The 15,690-nt window shown below is 58.8% G+C and overlaps 1 protein-coding gene across 1 annotated transcript; it reads right to left on the bottom strand.

The window, feature by feature from the left end:
• Window positions 1–262: 262 nt before the first annotated feature.
• Window positions 263–10,304, bottom strand: FSCN1 (fascin actin-bundling protein 1). Its single transcript, XM_059414359.1, has 5 exons — window positions 9,336–10,304; window positions 2,620–2,776; window positions 2,411–2,532; window positions 2,045–2,212; window positions 263–1,607 (listed from the first exon to the last, which is right to left on the bottom strand). The coding sequence occupies exons 1-5, from the start codon at window positions 10,165–10,167 to the stop codon at window positions 1,405–1,407; spliced, it is 1,482 nt and encodes a 493-aa protein (XP_059270342.1). The 5' UTR covers window positions 10,168–10,304; the 3' UTR covers window positions 263–1,404.
• Window positions 10,305–15,690: the final 5,386 nt, after the last annotated feature.

Below are 15,690 nucleotides of genomic sequence, written 5' to 3'. Positions count from 1 at the left end.
GGCCCAGCCCAAGTGCATGCCTGTTTCCAGGCCTCCAGATAGATATTGGAGAAGGGAAGTTGTGGGACCAGATTCAGCCACCTGAATGGGAGTGGGAGATCCCACTATGCCCTTGGGACACTGGCGGCCCCAGGCTGGTCTCTGGGGTCAGAGTCCACCCCTAGCAGAGACCTCCTCCACTCCAAGAGATGTCCCGGAGCTCAGAGCATCCACAGGACCCTCGACCCACACCCCTGCATCCCCAAGACATACACAGGCCAGCTGAGGGCTGCACACTCGCATTATTTTATTTTGCTTTTCCAGTCTGAAGCTACTATCATGGGCATTTAGTTATACAAATGACACTTACAAAAAATAAAAGACCAAGACACCCAGAGTGAGATGCATGGCAGAGATGAACTGGTCGAGGGGAGCAGGGCTGGCAGGGGCAGGGCTGGGAGCCAGGGGCCTGGAGCCTCCCCGTGGGGCTCCCGGTGGAGGGCGACGCCCAGCTTCATCCCACCCCGAGACCCGAGGAGTCCAGTCGGACAGGGAGCACCGATCACACCGGGGGCTCTGGCTGAGGCGGTGAGGGGCTCAGCACCAACCAGATGGGGACACAAGCCTGGGCAGGCGGGGGGGGGGGGTGCCGCCAAGGGCCCCCGAGGAGGTGGGGACAGGTTCTAGATTCAGGAAAGCACCGTGCGCCCCCACAGCTAGCAGATAAGGAGGGCACCGATGCCCAGAGATGCGGTTTCAAGATTCCCCCACAAGACCCCCTTGAAGATCACTCGGGGCTGCCACCAGGCTGGCCTGCATACCTCCAGCAATAATGCCTCGTTTAAAAAAAAAAAAATAAAAAATACTGATTTGGTCATTTTCTGCTTCCAGTCAGGCCAGGACGGGGTGTGCGGTGGGCAGGCCCACTGGGTGCAGAGGGGCGAGCTGCGGGTACATGCCAGTGTCACCCCTCCCCTTCCTGCGGCCTTCCCCTGACGCAGGGGCGGTGCGCCGGGCGGGGGCGGGGTGATAGGCTGGGGGCAGGCACCCAGTTCCGGGGAAGTGGGGTGGGCAGAGGCTTTTGGGAGGGGGCAGGAATTTCCAGTTACCCCAGCAGGCCCAGGGGCCCGGGAAGGCCTCCGAGCTCCCCCACTCTCCTCGGCCACTTTGGGGAAGTAAGGCTCAGAGTCATCTGAGGTCAGAAGAAAGGGCTGCCAGCCTCGCCCATAGCAGAGAAGAGAGGGCAGAGGGGTCTGAGATCCCTCCAAGGACCAGGCACGGGGCAACAGGTGGGGGGGGCACCGTTTTCTCTGGGTTTCCAGTTTGAAAGGCAAGGGGCTCGCCACCACGCCAGAGCCCGCCTGGAGAAGAGAGTTATTAGCAGAAGGGTCTGGGCAGGGCAGGGACAGGACGCTGGGTGGCGGGCTAGTACTCCCAGAGGGTGGCTGGCTCGATGGTCTCGGCGCAGGCCTTCAGGACCCCCGCGTGGTCCCCCTTCAGGTAGCGCCCGCCCACCTTGATGGCCACCTTGTTGTAGTCACAGAATTCGAAGAAGAAGTCCACGGGGGTGTCGCTGCTGCTGGTGACCGACGAGTCACTGCCCACTGTCCAGTACTTGCCTGTGGAGTCTGGGGGAGCGAGACCCATCAGGCCTCCCCCTTGGCCAGCTCCCCACCCTGCCATCATGGGCCTCTGGAGTTGGGGTGCATTCTGTGGGATGCCCACCCACGCCTCCCACCCCTGCTGGAGGGAGGTCTGAGTCTTTTCCCCCCACCAGGACTTTAAGTCCCATAACTCAGGTGTGGGACACCTTCCCTGTCCACCGTTCCCAGAATCCTCTTTCCCTCTCTGCCCTCCTCCCCCTACACAAGAGTGTGTAGGTGTGGGTTCTCCCTCCTATACAAGAGAAGAGAAGAAGGGGCCTGGTGGCCACAGGATGTTTGTCCCCAGAGCCAAGTCACAGGGTGGCCAGGCTGAGCCCCAATGTGGGACAAGGGCGCTTCAATCCCTGTGTGGCCACGTGGGCCCCCGCGCCCCCCTGGAGCTACCACCCCTCAGAACCTACCTTTGATGTTGTAGGCACCGTCATTGAACTCCAGCTGGAAGACATCATAGCTGGAGCGGTTGGCATCCAGGGTGCCCGTGACCTTGCGGCAGCCGATGAAGCCATGCTCCCCACGGAACACAATGATGGGACGGTTGATGAGCTTCATGAGGAAGAGCTCCGAGTCCCCTGTCCCAGGAAAGGGGAAGGGCGGTGAGTGGGATGATCGAGGCGCGGCTCAGAGAGGGAGAGCAGGGAGTCTGGGGTCGCCCAGCATGTCAGCCCTGGGGTGGCGGGGGCGTGGGGAGGGGGCGGTTTGGTGAGCGGCGATGAGGTGGGCAGAACCCCCAGAGAACCTGGGACGGGGGTGCACCCACAGGTGGCTACCTGCTGTCTCCACCGAGGCAGCCAGCTGCCCGTTCTTCTTGGCTGTCACGAACTTGCCATTGGACGCACGCAGTGTGATCCGCCGATCACGCCACTCGATGTCGAAATAGCAGCTGGCGTTCCTGGGGGTGGCAAGATGGGTCAGGCGGGGCTGCCCCCGGTCCCCCGACCCCCGGGAAGGGCCAGCCTGGGCGTGGTGGGACACTCACTTGGTGGAGGCTGTGGACTGCACGCCCCCAGTGGCCGTCAGCGTCCAGTACTTGCCCGTGTGGGTGCGGAAGGCGCACTTTTTGGTGTCACGGTCAATCTCCAGCTGGAAGGTCTCTTGGTCGGTCTCCTCGTCCTGATTGGCTGACAGATCCATACCTGCGGGGAGAACTTCCGACTGGCACGGGGACCCCCACCCCACCCCGAACCACAGCCCTGCCCTCACACATCACCTCGGTCTCCACATCAGGGGGCAAGACCCGGGACCCCAGGCGGCCGACTCCACCCGCCCTCAACATCATTTTCTCCGATGCTAGAACACCTTCCAACAAACCGTCTGCGCAAAGACCTTCTAGAACCAATCGGGAGAATCTTAATGTGGCCCGGGATTAAATACTAAGGATTAATTATTGTTAATCATATACTAGTTATGTAAGAAAATGGCCTCATCTTTCAGAGACCCACAAATATCTTGCGATGAAATGCCTTGATGTCAGGGATTTGCTTTAAATACAATCAAAACCAGGGACTACAGGGACAGATGGAGCTAGACGGCAGAATACTGCGTTTGGGGGAAATCGATAGATTATATCCTTCCTGCGCCCATATGTGTGTAAAAGTTAGGAATGAAACGTAATATCACACACTCATTTCAGAAAATTTATAAAACTCATAAATGCATAAAAAGGGAGTCACACAGGGGCACCGGGGTGGCTCAGCAGTTTAAGCGCCAGACTCTTGATTTTGGCTCAGTTCATAATCTCGAGAGTCATGAGATCAAGTCCCGGGTCTCCGCATTGAGCTTGGAGTCTGCTTGAGATTCTCTCTCCTCTCCCTCTGCCCGGCCTGGCCTTGCTCTCTCTCTCTCGGGGGCGGGGGAGTCACACATACCCCCATGCCCACCGCACCGGCACCCCCAGAACACACTGCGAGGTGGACACACCCTCCTCGCCATTTCCCCGGTGCAGACACACGTATTTTCACTACCACGCGTGCCACAGATCTTGAGTTGCAAATGATCTAGGCAACACTGCTCACACACATTTCCCTGTCCCTAAATCACCTGATGTGACAGAGGGGGCTTCCGCGCTTCCGTGCTTCCGTGCGCTGCTGCCCAGCGGCTGATCTCTGGGGCCCCACCTGTGTAGTGAACCTCTTCCAGCTAACAACCTGGAAATAGGCTATTTCGTTCCAGCAGAACAAATTCACATTCCCCAAACGCCTGGGTTCTAAGAACCACAACAGCAGGGACGTCCGCCCACTCTGCTGGACATCCAGTCTCGGGGCTCGAAAGTGGGTCACCATTTGCGTCTGGACACCTTTAGGAAGATGGGATCACAGTGGGAGGTGGCAGGCGGCCCTTCAGAGAAGCAGATGGAAGCTGGCGGATGGGGGAGCCCCGGTTCCCTGCCCAGAACCCACATGTAGTTCTCCACCAAGTGGAGGATCTAAGGGTATGAGCCTGTCTTTTTTTTTTTTTTTTAAAGATTTTATTTATTTATTTGACAGAGAAAGATCACAGTAGACAGAGAGGCAGGCAGAGAGAGAGAGAGGGAAGCAGGCTCCCTGCTGAGCAGAGAGCCCGATGCGGGACTCGATCCCAGGACCCTGAGATCATGACCTGAGCCGAAGGCAGCGGCTTAACCCACTGAGCCACCCAGGTGCCCGGGTATGAGCCTGTCTTAACCCCCATCAGCACCAGGGGGTGGAGACCTTCACCTCCACTTCAAGGAGGAGAATGAGCCAGAGGTGCTATGTCCTTGCCCAAGGTCACCCAGAGAGAAACTGGTAAGTGCTGGTAAGCCTCCGGAGGGGACGTGGGCAAACTCCGGCCTCCACCTCCGTGTTCTCTCTATGGACTGGCAGACCCAGGGTCCTGAATAGCTCCTCTCAAAACCCCTTGGGCTCAAGCCTCCAGGCCTGCTGGGCCCTCTTAGCCCTGATCTCAAGGATCTGCTGACTGCTAGGAGGCAGGCGGTGACCCAGACCCACCATCACACCCCCAGAGACGATGAAGGTCAACAGGGACTGGGCCCCCTGGGTAGCCGAGCCACCAAGAATAAATAGGACCATCCTGGGCGCCTGGGTGGCTCAGTGGGTTAAGCCTCTGCCTTCAGCTCAGGTCATGATCTCAGGGTCCTGGGATCGAGTCCCACATCGGGCTCTCTGCTTGGCGGGGAGCCTGCTTCCTCCTCTCTCTTTCTGCCTGCCTCTCTGCCTACTTGTGGTCTCGCTCTGTCAAATAAATAAAATCTTAAAAAAAAAAAAAAAGAATAGGACCATCCTAAGGCCACTCTGGGGAGCACAACGTGAGGCCAGAGTCCCCAAAAGCTGGTGGACATGCCCCACTCTATAAGCCAGCCCACCCCAGCCCCTGGTACCACCTGCCCAATGTGGGGTGTGCTGGCTGACCAGAAGGAGGGGAGAGACAGGATTACGTCCTCCTCAGGCGTAATCCAGCAGCAGACAGGACAGAAGGGGATCTCCAGAAAACAGGGCAAAAGAGGCAGGAGGAAAGGGACCTAGATTAGAAGTCCAACCTCTAGCCAGAGGTTACGCAGGAGTCAGGAGGCTCCTTCTCAGGGAGACTTAGCCAGGGGCAGCCCTGTGCTCCAAAAAATCCATACTGACCTACTCTTCCCACATTAAAACAAAGGGAAGATCCACCCAAGGGCCACACAGCCGAGGCCATCTGCTGGGCTGCTCAGACCCCATGCGCTGCCCGTATCCAGTCCTGGACGTGGTCTGATGGAACGACTTGGGCCAGCCAGGGTGCCGCCCAAAGTAGGCACCCAAAGTGCCTTCCCCTCACTCAGCCTGTCTCCCTGTCTATCGAAAGGGTCTGTCCACTCTGCCAGGAGGGTGGAAGGATTCAGGGCCCTAGTATCAAGCTGACACCAGGTCTTCGGACCCCAACAGGAAGAAGTACGGCAGCGGGGGTGGGAGTGGGGGGTGTCTCCTCTTCCCAACATCCTGCAGGGCCCTTCCTGGCTCCAAGGCCCTGCCCAGACGGGAAAGGCCCCACTTGGCCTTGGAGTCTCTAATTAGAGCTGGGTTACTATGGGAACAGGGTTTTCTTTGGGATTTTTCTTTTCATCAGCTGCAGCAGCGGCACTGAGTCACAGGCCCGTAGGAGCCCCGGAGAGGCAGATGCGGGGCTGGGAGAAGCTCATCTCCTGCCTCCCCCCACCCCAACATCCCCCGCCCTGCCTGTCCCTCTGCCTCATGGCTTTTCCTGTCCCAAGCCTCTGAGCTATTCCCTATGGTGGCTCAGACAGGACATTCCATCCCCCTCAGCCTTGGCAGTTCCCAAATTACCCTGGCTGGTCCAAAAGAGGCAACCCCCACCACCCCATTCAGTTTAGGGGAAGGAGCCTGGAAGCTTCTGTGGCCTCCCCTCCCCCTGCCCTCTTTCTACTAGGTGACCACCTCAGATCCATCCTCCAACCTTGCCCAAGGATGACCTCAAATGCCCTGGCTCTTAGGGAGAGCTCTTACACATCCTGCAAAACCCAGCCTGACCAGCCCTTTTCTCAGGCGACCAGCCAAGCCTGGCCTCTGAGTGGCTGGGACAGTGCACAACCTGAGCATGGACCCCCAGGGCAAGGAGGCTGAGACCAAGTGGGAAATGTGGGCCTGACGTCCAGGGCGGGTAAGACTTCCAAGGAGTACTGGGGGCGGAAGACACCCCACCTGGCTGGAAAGTGCCATTCACCCAGCCACCCTGCCATCCTTCATCCCTGCCCAAGCCAGGGCCCTCACCAGTGACGTGGTCACAGCTACCCCATTTCTGAGGCCCTGGGATGGACAGATTCCACCCACCTAGCACATCAGTCCCCGGACACCGGGACCCCGCTCCCTGGTGGCTGAGATGACCCCCTTCCCAGAAACAAACCCTGGCTCAGAGAATGAGCCCACGCCAGCCCTTTATAGATGGGGAAACTGAGGCCAGAGAGCAGGTTGCAGTGTCAGCAGGGAGCACCGCACCCCCGCCAGGCAGGCCTGTGCAAGCCTGTGGGCATGATTCACATCCCCCCGCCAGCTAAGCTCAGGAGCCTCCTCCTCCCTGGCTGGCTTTTCCCAACATGTGTCAGAAATACAGACACCGCCTCCTCTGCCACGCAGGCCTGTCCAAAATGGCCTCTGAGACACGCCCCCAACCACACAGCAGCTTCCATCCCACCGGGAAGCCTTGGGGTCAGTTAACATGAGAACAAGAGGAGGACCCCTAGATCCAAGGCCCAAAGAGTCCCAATCTCAGCCCCCAAAGACTCCTCCCCCAGTTCTTCGTACCTTTAAACTCAGAGATGAGCCAACACTTCTGGCTCAATTTCAGACTCACCCCTGCCCCATCAGCCTGAATCACACAGTGACACTTCCAGCAAGGGCTAATAAAGAGGAGAGGGCATCTGCCCAGACTCGCTCTGCTCTTCCCCTCAAGAGGAAGTCATGAGATCCCTGACCCTCAGGGCCAGGTCCACCCGCTCCTCCTCGTCTTCCCCAAGGAAGGCACTGGGTGCAGCCCAGCAAGGACGCGGCCTCCCTGCAGGGGTGAGTGCCCACCGTGGGTCCTGCGGCCCCACCTGCGGTTCCAGTCCCACCTACCAACCTCACAGGCTCTTACTCAGCCATAATGGGCTTTCTGCTCCTCCGTGCCTCAGGGCCTTTACACAAGCTGTGTCTTTTTTGCCTGCAACCCTGTTCCACATGCCTGATACATGCCACCTTGTATTCATCCTTCAGGTCAGCTCCAGGGTCCTCTTCGGAAGTGTCTCCCCCACCCCGCAGTCTAATCTGAGATCTTGATGTACCTTCTGGACACCTAGGCCTCTGTGTGACACCTCTGGGATGCTGATCATGTCCCAAGAAGAACATCAGCTACAAAAGGGAAGGGTCCGGGCACATATACTCATTCGTTCACCAATGACCATGTCTCACCTGGTAGGAGAGGCTCAAGTTTTGCTGAACAGGTGAGGAGTCCTGCCCCACCTACACTGTGGGGGGAGGGGGGAGGCCACTGTGCCCTGGAGGCTGGGAGGCCTGGTGGTGGTTGGGGGGGGGGGGTCAGAAAAGAGCCTATTCTGTAATCAAACAGACCCAGTTCTTCGAGTTGCTTACTTGCTGTGTGACCTTGAGCAAATGGCTTCACCTCTCTGAGGCAAACAGGCTCATCCAATGGAGACAATACTGCCCAAATCAATCAGCAAACTGAGGCACAAAACAGCCATTACCCCATCAGACCGGACCCCAGTGCCAGGGGGCTGTAAGCCCCAGCTCCACAAGACCCCGCCCACAGTCAGGAGGGTGGCCTTCAGGATGAAGGCAGGGAAGTCCACTCCACCGGGAGCACGACACTGATTGGGCTCCCATCCAGCCATCTCCAGAGGCTGGGGCCCAACTTCCCATTCAGCAGAGCAGGACCCCCACAGGTCTCTCCAGCGGGGCCTCCGGCTGCAAAGAATCAACTGGCTTCCTTGCCAAAGGAGGAACGAGGGCGCCAGAAGGAAGAGAATCCGCCCAGGGGGAGACTCTAAGAAGGGAAAGAGAGGGGCTCACTTCTGGCGCGCAGGCCGGTAGGAAATGGCCAGGCCAGCGGGAGGCCCGGGAAAGGACCAAGCGAGTTGCAGTCAATTGTTCCGGACGGGACACTTGGGGTTGGGTTCACTCGAGGGAAGGGGCTTCCCGAGGGAGCCGGGCTAGGGTCTCCGGGCTCACGCTCAGTCCGCCCTCCCAACGCCCGCAGGGCAGAGCGCAACAGACCCGAACGAGACTTGCGGGCGCAGGGCGGGGTGCCTGGCAGGGCGCCATCCGCGCCACGCCGTCCCAGGACCGGGGCGCGAGGAGGGAGGCCACCTCCAGGGAAAGCTCCGGACCCGGGCACTAGGCCGGAGACGGCGCGGGGGGTCCTCAGGAGGGGGTTCCCGCAGAAAACCGATCCCTTCCCCCGCCCCTCCGCATCTGGTTTTCCCATCTGCAGAGACCGAGCAGGACAAAGGGGGCGAGGGAGGGCCCTCTGGAGGAGCCCGCCCCCCTGCTCACAAAGGCCGCGGCCTCGTGCGCGGGGCAGGCGCGGGAGGAGGGGCTGGGGGGGAAGGGCAGACACTCCGGACGCAGCCCCCCAGCAGAGGCCGACCCCTCGAGGCTGCAAGTGGAGGTACAGAAAGGCCCGGAGGGCTGGAAGGTGGAAGCGCACCCTACGGAGATCAAAGGCTCCCCCACCCCGCAAGCGCTGGGAGGTTCGTGAGGGGTGGGGGTGAGCCCCGCTCGCAGAGCGACCCTCGCCTCCGCCCCTGAGCTACAGGCCGGCTGATTAGGGAGGGGCACAAGGAAAGGGGGGAGGGGCGTTCTCCCCAACCCAGGGCTGGGCCGGGCCATCCGCGGAACCCGCGCGCAAGGGGAGTCCCAGGCGGGGGTTCGGTGGGTGGCACATAGGGCGGCGCCTACGCGGGGACCCAGGGAGCCGAAACCCCAACGCCGGCTAGGAGGGTGCAGCGGCGCCCAAGGATGGGCATGGCCCCACCCCTCGCCCCCTCCTCCGGGCCCGAGCGCACGTCCCGCGACAAGGCGGGGTGGCCAGCGCGCCTAGCGAGGGCGCACCCGGCGTCGCTAGGGACTGTAGCAGCGCCGCGGGTGAGAAAGGGCGGGAGGCCGGAGGTACGGGGGTGGGGTGCGCTTTGTGCACCGACCCGGAGAGGAGGGGGGCGGCGTCCCCACTCACCCTGGCGCGTGGACACGTTCCTCTCGTTGGCCGCCTGCAGCACGACCTGAGCGCAGCTCTGCTCCAGGGCGAAGAGCTCGTCCTTGCCCACCTTGGTGGCCTTGCCCGCCTTGAGCGTGCCGCTGGGGCCCGACGGCGCCAGGTAGCGGCCCTCGCAGTCGCGGAAGGCCACCTTGCCGGAACGGAACTCTAGCGTGTAGCCAGTGGCGGGCTCGGGGCGCGCCACCAGGCGCCCGTCGTGGCGCAGGAAGCGGTGGTCAGCGGTCTGCACGCTGTAGCGCTGGTCCTGGAAGGCCAGCGTGATGAGCGAGTCGACGCCCCAGGGCACGTCGCGGTCCACCGCGATCTCGTCCGCCGGCCGCGCGCTCAGGTGCGCGTAGCGCTTGCGGGTCAGGCTGTAGATGTTGACCTGCGGGTGCATGGCGATGTGCACGCTCCACTTCTCAGCCGGCGACACGGTCTGCGCGAAGCACGACAGGCGGTCCTCGGTGCCGCCGAAGTAGCGCCGGTGCACCTCGGATTGCAGGGACCAGCGGCCGTCGTCGTGCGCCACGATGAGAAAGCGGCAGTCGGGGCCGGGCACTTCGCGCTCGCAGGTCACATTGCCGTCCTTGTCCGCCGCCAGGTAGCGGCCCAGGTGGCTGCGCAGGCACACAGCCGCGCTGCCCGCCTCGTCAGGCGGCTGCTCCAGCGTCCAGATCTGCTTCTTCTTCAGGCTGCTGGCCGACGCGTTCACCTTGAACCCGAACGCCTCTGCCGTCAGGTACTTGTTGCCGCAGTTGATGAGGCCGAACTGGATCTGCACGGCCTCAGCAGTGCCGTTGGCGGTCATGGTGGCGGCGAGCGGGAGGGCCCCGGCGCGGCCCGGGAGGTCGGTGGCGGGTCCCCGCGGCGGCGCCCTGCTCCTTTGTTCGAGACCGCGGCCCGGCGCGCACCCTCCGCAGCGCTCCACAAAGCCGGCCCGCGGCGCGCGGGCCCCTTTCTAGGCGCGGTGACGTCAGCGTCGCGGGGCCCCGCCCCCGCCCCGCCCCGGGGCTCGGCAGGGGAGGGGGCTCAGGGAGCGCGCGGCGCGGGGACTCAAGGGGAGCGGATGGCTGCTGGGCTCTCCGCGTTCCCCCAGTTCTGCACGGCCGCCCTCTGAAGCGCCCCCAGCTCGCGCCCCCCAGTGCCAGGGTCCCACCCCCGCAGCGCCGTAGCCTGAGGACCCACCCGGAGCTCGGGACCGGTCGGAGTCCTCCCCGTTCTAAGCCTAGCGGGGAGGAAGGGTTTGAGGCTGTGACAGAGACCGCAGAGACCGCAGAACATATCTATACTGGGTGGGGGCGGACCGGAGGCTGCTCGGAGGAGGTGGCCTTAGAAGCAGAGCTTTAAAGGAGGGAGGGTGCACTCACCCCCGCGGCGCAGGGGCGGGTGAGCCAAAGAGGCATGGGGCGGGACAGGAGCTGGGGGAAGGGCCCACAGACCCCAACTCACCCAACTCAGGCCTTGTAAGACACTTCCCTGCAGGCCACCCAGACCCTGCCCTCAGACCAAGCACTCCGCCATGCTGGCCCAAAATAGTTCTTCAAGGTAGTGGCAGAGACAAGGGACTGCTGTTCCCATTCTGGGGTTGCAGAAGACTCAGGGTTCTGGCGGTGGGGTGGGCTGCTCAGAGGTGGGACCCTCTCCTGGCCCCACAGTCTGAAGGGCATGGGCGGGCTGGGGGCTCCAGGACCAGTGTGCCCTTCAATGTATACCCCCAGGCTCCCACTTTCTAGGTGGCTGAACTGGTCGAAGCCCTCCTCCTTCAGGACCCCAACTCGTACCATTCTCCCTCGAAGGGGACACTCCCCGCAGGCCCTTCACCGCCACCCTGCCACGTCCTCCCCCTTCTAGGAACACTTCCCTTTTCTAAGGCCAGGACTTTTGCTGGGACATTCCCCACATGCCAAGCAAGCTCGTGGAATGCCAGCATGACCACAAGCTGCCCACAAGGTCTCCTGGCCAAAGGCATGGAGCCCTGAACTGGCTCCCCAGCTGGTTGGTCTGGGCTGTGTCTGCCCCCAGGCAAGCACCTCCAGGGATTTTTTATTTTTTTTTTTTAAATCTTCCAGGGCAAGATGGCATCACCTTCTCACCGTTGTGGCTCAAATGTGTTTCCTGGCAGGGCCTAGAACCCCAGGCAGGCAGTGACCATATCCTCCTGCCCCACGAAACCCATCCCTCAAGAGCCGGAACATCAAAAATTTCTCATTTTGAGGTTATCCCTTAGGCTTGAAACCCAGGATCTCCCTGGCTCTGTGACTTCAGGCAAGTTGCCTAAACTCTCTGAGCTTCCATTGTTGTAGAAGAGATACAAATCCCCCATCTCAGGAGGGTCTCAGTGTCCCTGGGGGCATGGAGCTCAGACACTGTTCCTGTCCACCCTCAGGAGCCCTTCCAGTCCCCTGGAAGCCGGGCATCTAATTAGAAAGACCCCAGACCTCTGGCCAACCTCCTCCAAGGCTCAAAGGAAAGGCGGATGAATAGTTGTAGGCGTTTCCAGAAGGCTGTGTGCTGCCCAGCTTGGTGCTGGCAGGGGGACTGGAGGATGCTGAGACTCGCCTATTGGAATCAGGAATGGGTGGCCCCTCCCTCTGGTCTGCAGTTCCCTGCCCCTGCTCTGGCCAAAAGGCCCCTCCTACAGCTCTACAGCCTGGAGGCCAGGAAGGGCTCCTGCCCCTCAATCAGATCAGAGGTGGGGAAGGGTCCACTCCTTCCCAGGCGATGCCAGTCTAGAAAGACTGGCAAGTCGGGAAGCCTGGGTGGCTCAGTTGGTTAAGCGTCTGCCTTCCGCTCAGGTCATGATCCCAGTGTCCTGGGATCCCGTCCCACATCTGGCTCCTTGAGCCTGCTTCTCTCTCTGTCTCTGCCTGCCACTCTGTCTGCCTGTGCTCGCTCTCTCTCTCTCTCTGACAAATAATTAAGTAAAATCTTTTTAAAAAAGAAAGAAAGAAAGACTGGCAAGTCCAGAGTCCAGATGGGTTTGCAACAGTCTGGGTTCAAATGCACATCTCTGGCTCTCGGCTTTGCCCTCTCTGAAGGGGTCATGGTGACAGCACCTGCACCAGCAGAAATGCCGAGAAGGACAGTAGAAGCTAAAGTTGGTGGCTCATTAGGCACCTAGGAGACAGTGCCTGGCATGTGGTCAGTGCGCAGCAAACATCGCTGTTTTATTGTTCACTAACAACATGGACAGGAGGATCCTGGGGACACAGACGGATCTTCTCTGGCCCCCAGAGTCCCCAGGAATCCCCAGGACCCTAGTCCTGCAGTGAAGCGAAGGCAGAGTCGTGGGAAGCCTTTAGGATCCATCAGAACTCAGAGCCTTGTGCCTATTTGTTGGATAAATTAAAATTGAATGTTGCAAAGGGCAGAGGTAGGAGGAGGAGGAAGGCCCCCCCGGGGACCTGCCCACAGGACAAGGACAGTCCCAGTGACCAAAATCGAGCCTGCAGGTTGCTGGGGTTACTGGGGTCAGTATAGGAAGCACTGAGGTGAATTTCGATGGATGTGGAACTAAGTTACTAGTATTTAAGTTGCTTTTTTTTTCCCTGAATAGATGATAGGTTCCATGACTCAAATAATCAAAAACTTAAAGTGGCCCTTGTCATCATCAGCAGTTAGATTTGTCACTTACGCGTCCCTGTCTTCACACAAAGGCGAGCAACTGCCTTTGTAGTCTTCTCTCCATTATTTGCTATTCTTCTGTCACTTGATATATCTTTTTATTCTTTTTTTTTTTTTTCTTTTTTAAGACAACCACCATGGGACTCAAACTCATGACCCCAGGGATCAAGAGGCGCGTGCTCTCCGGAATGAGCCAGCCAGCCGCCTCTTACTTGGTTATCTTAACGCCATTTGGGCTTCAGTACAAAAGTGGCTTCCTTGTTCTTCTTTCCTGTTCTAGAACATTCCACAGCACTGTGGGCCGTGTTTGTTTACCCGGCACCGTATGGATGGACATTTGGATTGTTGCGGTGGATGCCTTGCTTTGGCCAGGCCCCCCTCCCAACAGTGTAGTCCTCAACCACACACCGGCATGTTTTTGTGCATCTCCTTGCCCGACCATGCCCTGTGTACCGTGTAAGAAAATGAAGGCTGTCCAGTCTTGCTTTGAATGCCTCTGGTAATGGGGAGCTCACTTCATCCTCTGTCCAGTGCCAATGCGGGTGGTATGTATGTGCCGTGCACTAGCTTGCCTGGAGATTTGGAAGTGAGGAAGCCCTGGCCCAATGAAGCTGCCAGGAGCGAGGGTGTCCTATGGAGTGGGCAAACAACCACATGTCTGGATCTCATGACCAAAGAGCCTTGGATGGGGTAAGAGGGAAGCCTCTCTTTTTTTTTTTAAATAAGTAATCTCAACACCCAACATGAGGCCCGAACTCACCACCTTGAGATTGAAAGTCGCATGCCTCTGTTGACGGAGCCAGCTAGGCACCCGGAAGCTTCTTGGCTTTAAAAGATATTTATTACTGGGGCGCCTGGGTGGCTCAGCAGGTTAAAGCCTCTGCCTTCAGCTCCGGTCATGATCCCAGGGTTCTGGGATCAAGCCCCGCATTGGGCTCTCTGCTCAGCGGGAGCCTGCTTCCTCCTCTCTCTCTCTCTCTGCCTACTTGTGATCTCTGTCTGTCAAATAAATAAACAAAACCTTTAAAAAAAAAAAAGATATTTATTACTGGGGCGCCTGGGTGGCTCAGTGGGTTAAGCCTCTACCTTCAGCTCAGGTCATGATCCCAGGGTCCTGGGATCGAGCCCCACATCCGGCTCTCTGCTCAGCAGGGAGGCTGCTTCCCTTCCTCTCTCTCTCTCTGCCTGCCTCTCTGCCTACTTGTGATCTCTGTCTGTCAAATAAATAAATAAAATCTTTTTTTAAAAAAGATATTTATTATGATAATCAATTATATTGGGAAGCCAATACAGGCACAAAATCTCAGGCAAGTTGAGCAAAAGAGCATTTCAAAAGTCACCTGCTGCTTTGTCCCCATGTTGTGTGCCCTCCACTGGCCTTCTCCCTGCCAATGTTTTGGTTACACTGGGCACCTCTGTGTCCAGCACAGTCACACGGTGCTGTCGGCAGACCCTGCCTCAGGTCACGCAGGGGAAGGACAGGAACACGGTCACTGTGTCCCCGGGCCCCACGGGAGCCCAGGTGCCACCTGAGCTGCCCTGGAAGGAGGACATGGCGGGAACCAGACCTGAGTGGCTCCTGGGCAGGCCACCTTGTGGCATGTGCCTGATCGGGGGAGGGAAATGGGGCCACTGGGAAGGGCTGCTCAGATGGCCCCAAACCCAGTTCCCCAGGTGAGGACCTTGACTCACAGAGACCCAGACCTCTTCTCCCCAAGCCTGGCAGCCTCGGGGGGGATCCCTGAGCCCACCCACAGCTAGCAGGGGTTCCTGAGACGAGATCCCAAGGTGCACCTGGCACAGAAGTCAAGGAGTAGACCCTGACGCTCCTCACATCCTGGCTCTGATGCATACTTGCCACGGGACCTTCAGTGAATTACTTCCCTCTGGTGCCTCAGCTTCCTTGCCTGTCAGATGGGAGTAATGACACCTGCAGAGTTTCTCAGAAAAATGCCGAGGGAGATGTAATCTCAGCACAACATCCTATTAGAAACAGCAACCAAATGTCTTTACCTTCCCTCCCGAAAGTCCTGCACTTGGAACAGCAGGAACAACTGAGTTTGTCTTACAATATTCCAGACAGGGTGGCGGATACGTAGGGCTCCCTGCATGATCATCTCTACTTTAATAACTGTTTGTGGACATTTCCATAATAAAAGGCTTTGGAAAAACCTACCAAGAATAAAAATAAAAAATAAAATACCCAGCCCCCCCTCCAAGAAAATGTTGTGTGTTGCGGCGGGGGGCGGGGGGATAGATGGAATGTGATTTCTGCACCGGCGGGGAGAGCACAGGCGGGTGCGCTATGCTTCAGTGTTTTTTACGTATGTGTTATTTTTCATGACAATAATAAAACCTGGGAGACGTTGTAAAGCCCTCTTTTCACCTGTGCCATAGCTCTGTGTGAGAGGGCTGCCCTCCCGGTGTTCCGACCAATGCCCACCACACCGACCTCTCTATGATGATTCGGAAATGTGTTAGGCAGACAGAGGTGCAGAGATGATGGATGGTTGGATAGATGGATGGATGGATGGACGGATGGTTGGATAGATGGATGGTAGGTTGATGAATGATGAATGGATGGATGGATGGACTGTAGGTTGATAGATGGATAAGTGGATGGATGGACGGATGGATGGATAGATGGATGGTAGGTTGATGAATGATGAATGGATGGATGGATGGACTGTAGGTTGATAGATGGATA

The sequence above is a fragment of the Mustela nigripes genome, chromosome 11 (genome assembly GCF_022355385.1).
Source record: "Mustela nigripes isolate SB6536 chromosome 11, MUSNIG.SB6536, whole genome shotgun sequence".
Classification (NCBI taxonomy): Eukaryota; Metazoa; Chordata; class Mammalia; order Carnivora; family Mustelidae; genus Mustela; species Mustela nigripes.
Note: the sequence above shows the minus strand (reverse complement) of the source record. Positions and strands in the feature narration are given on the sequence as shown.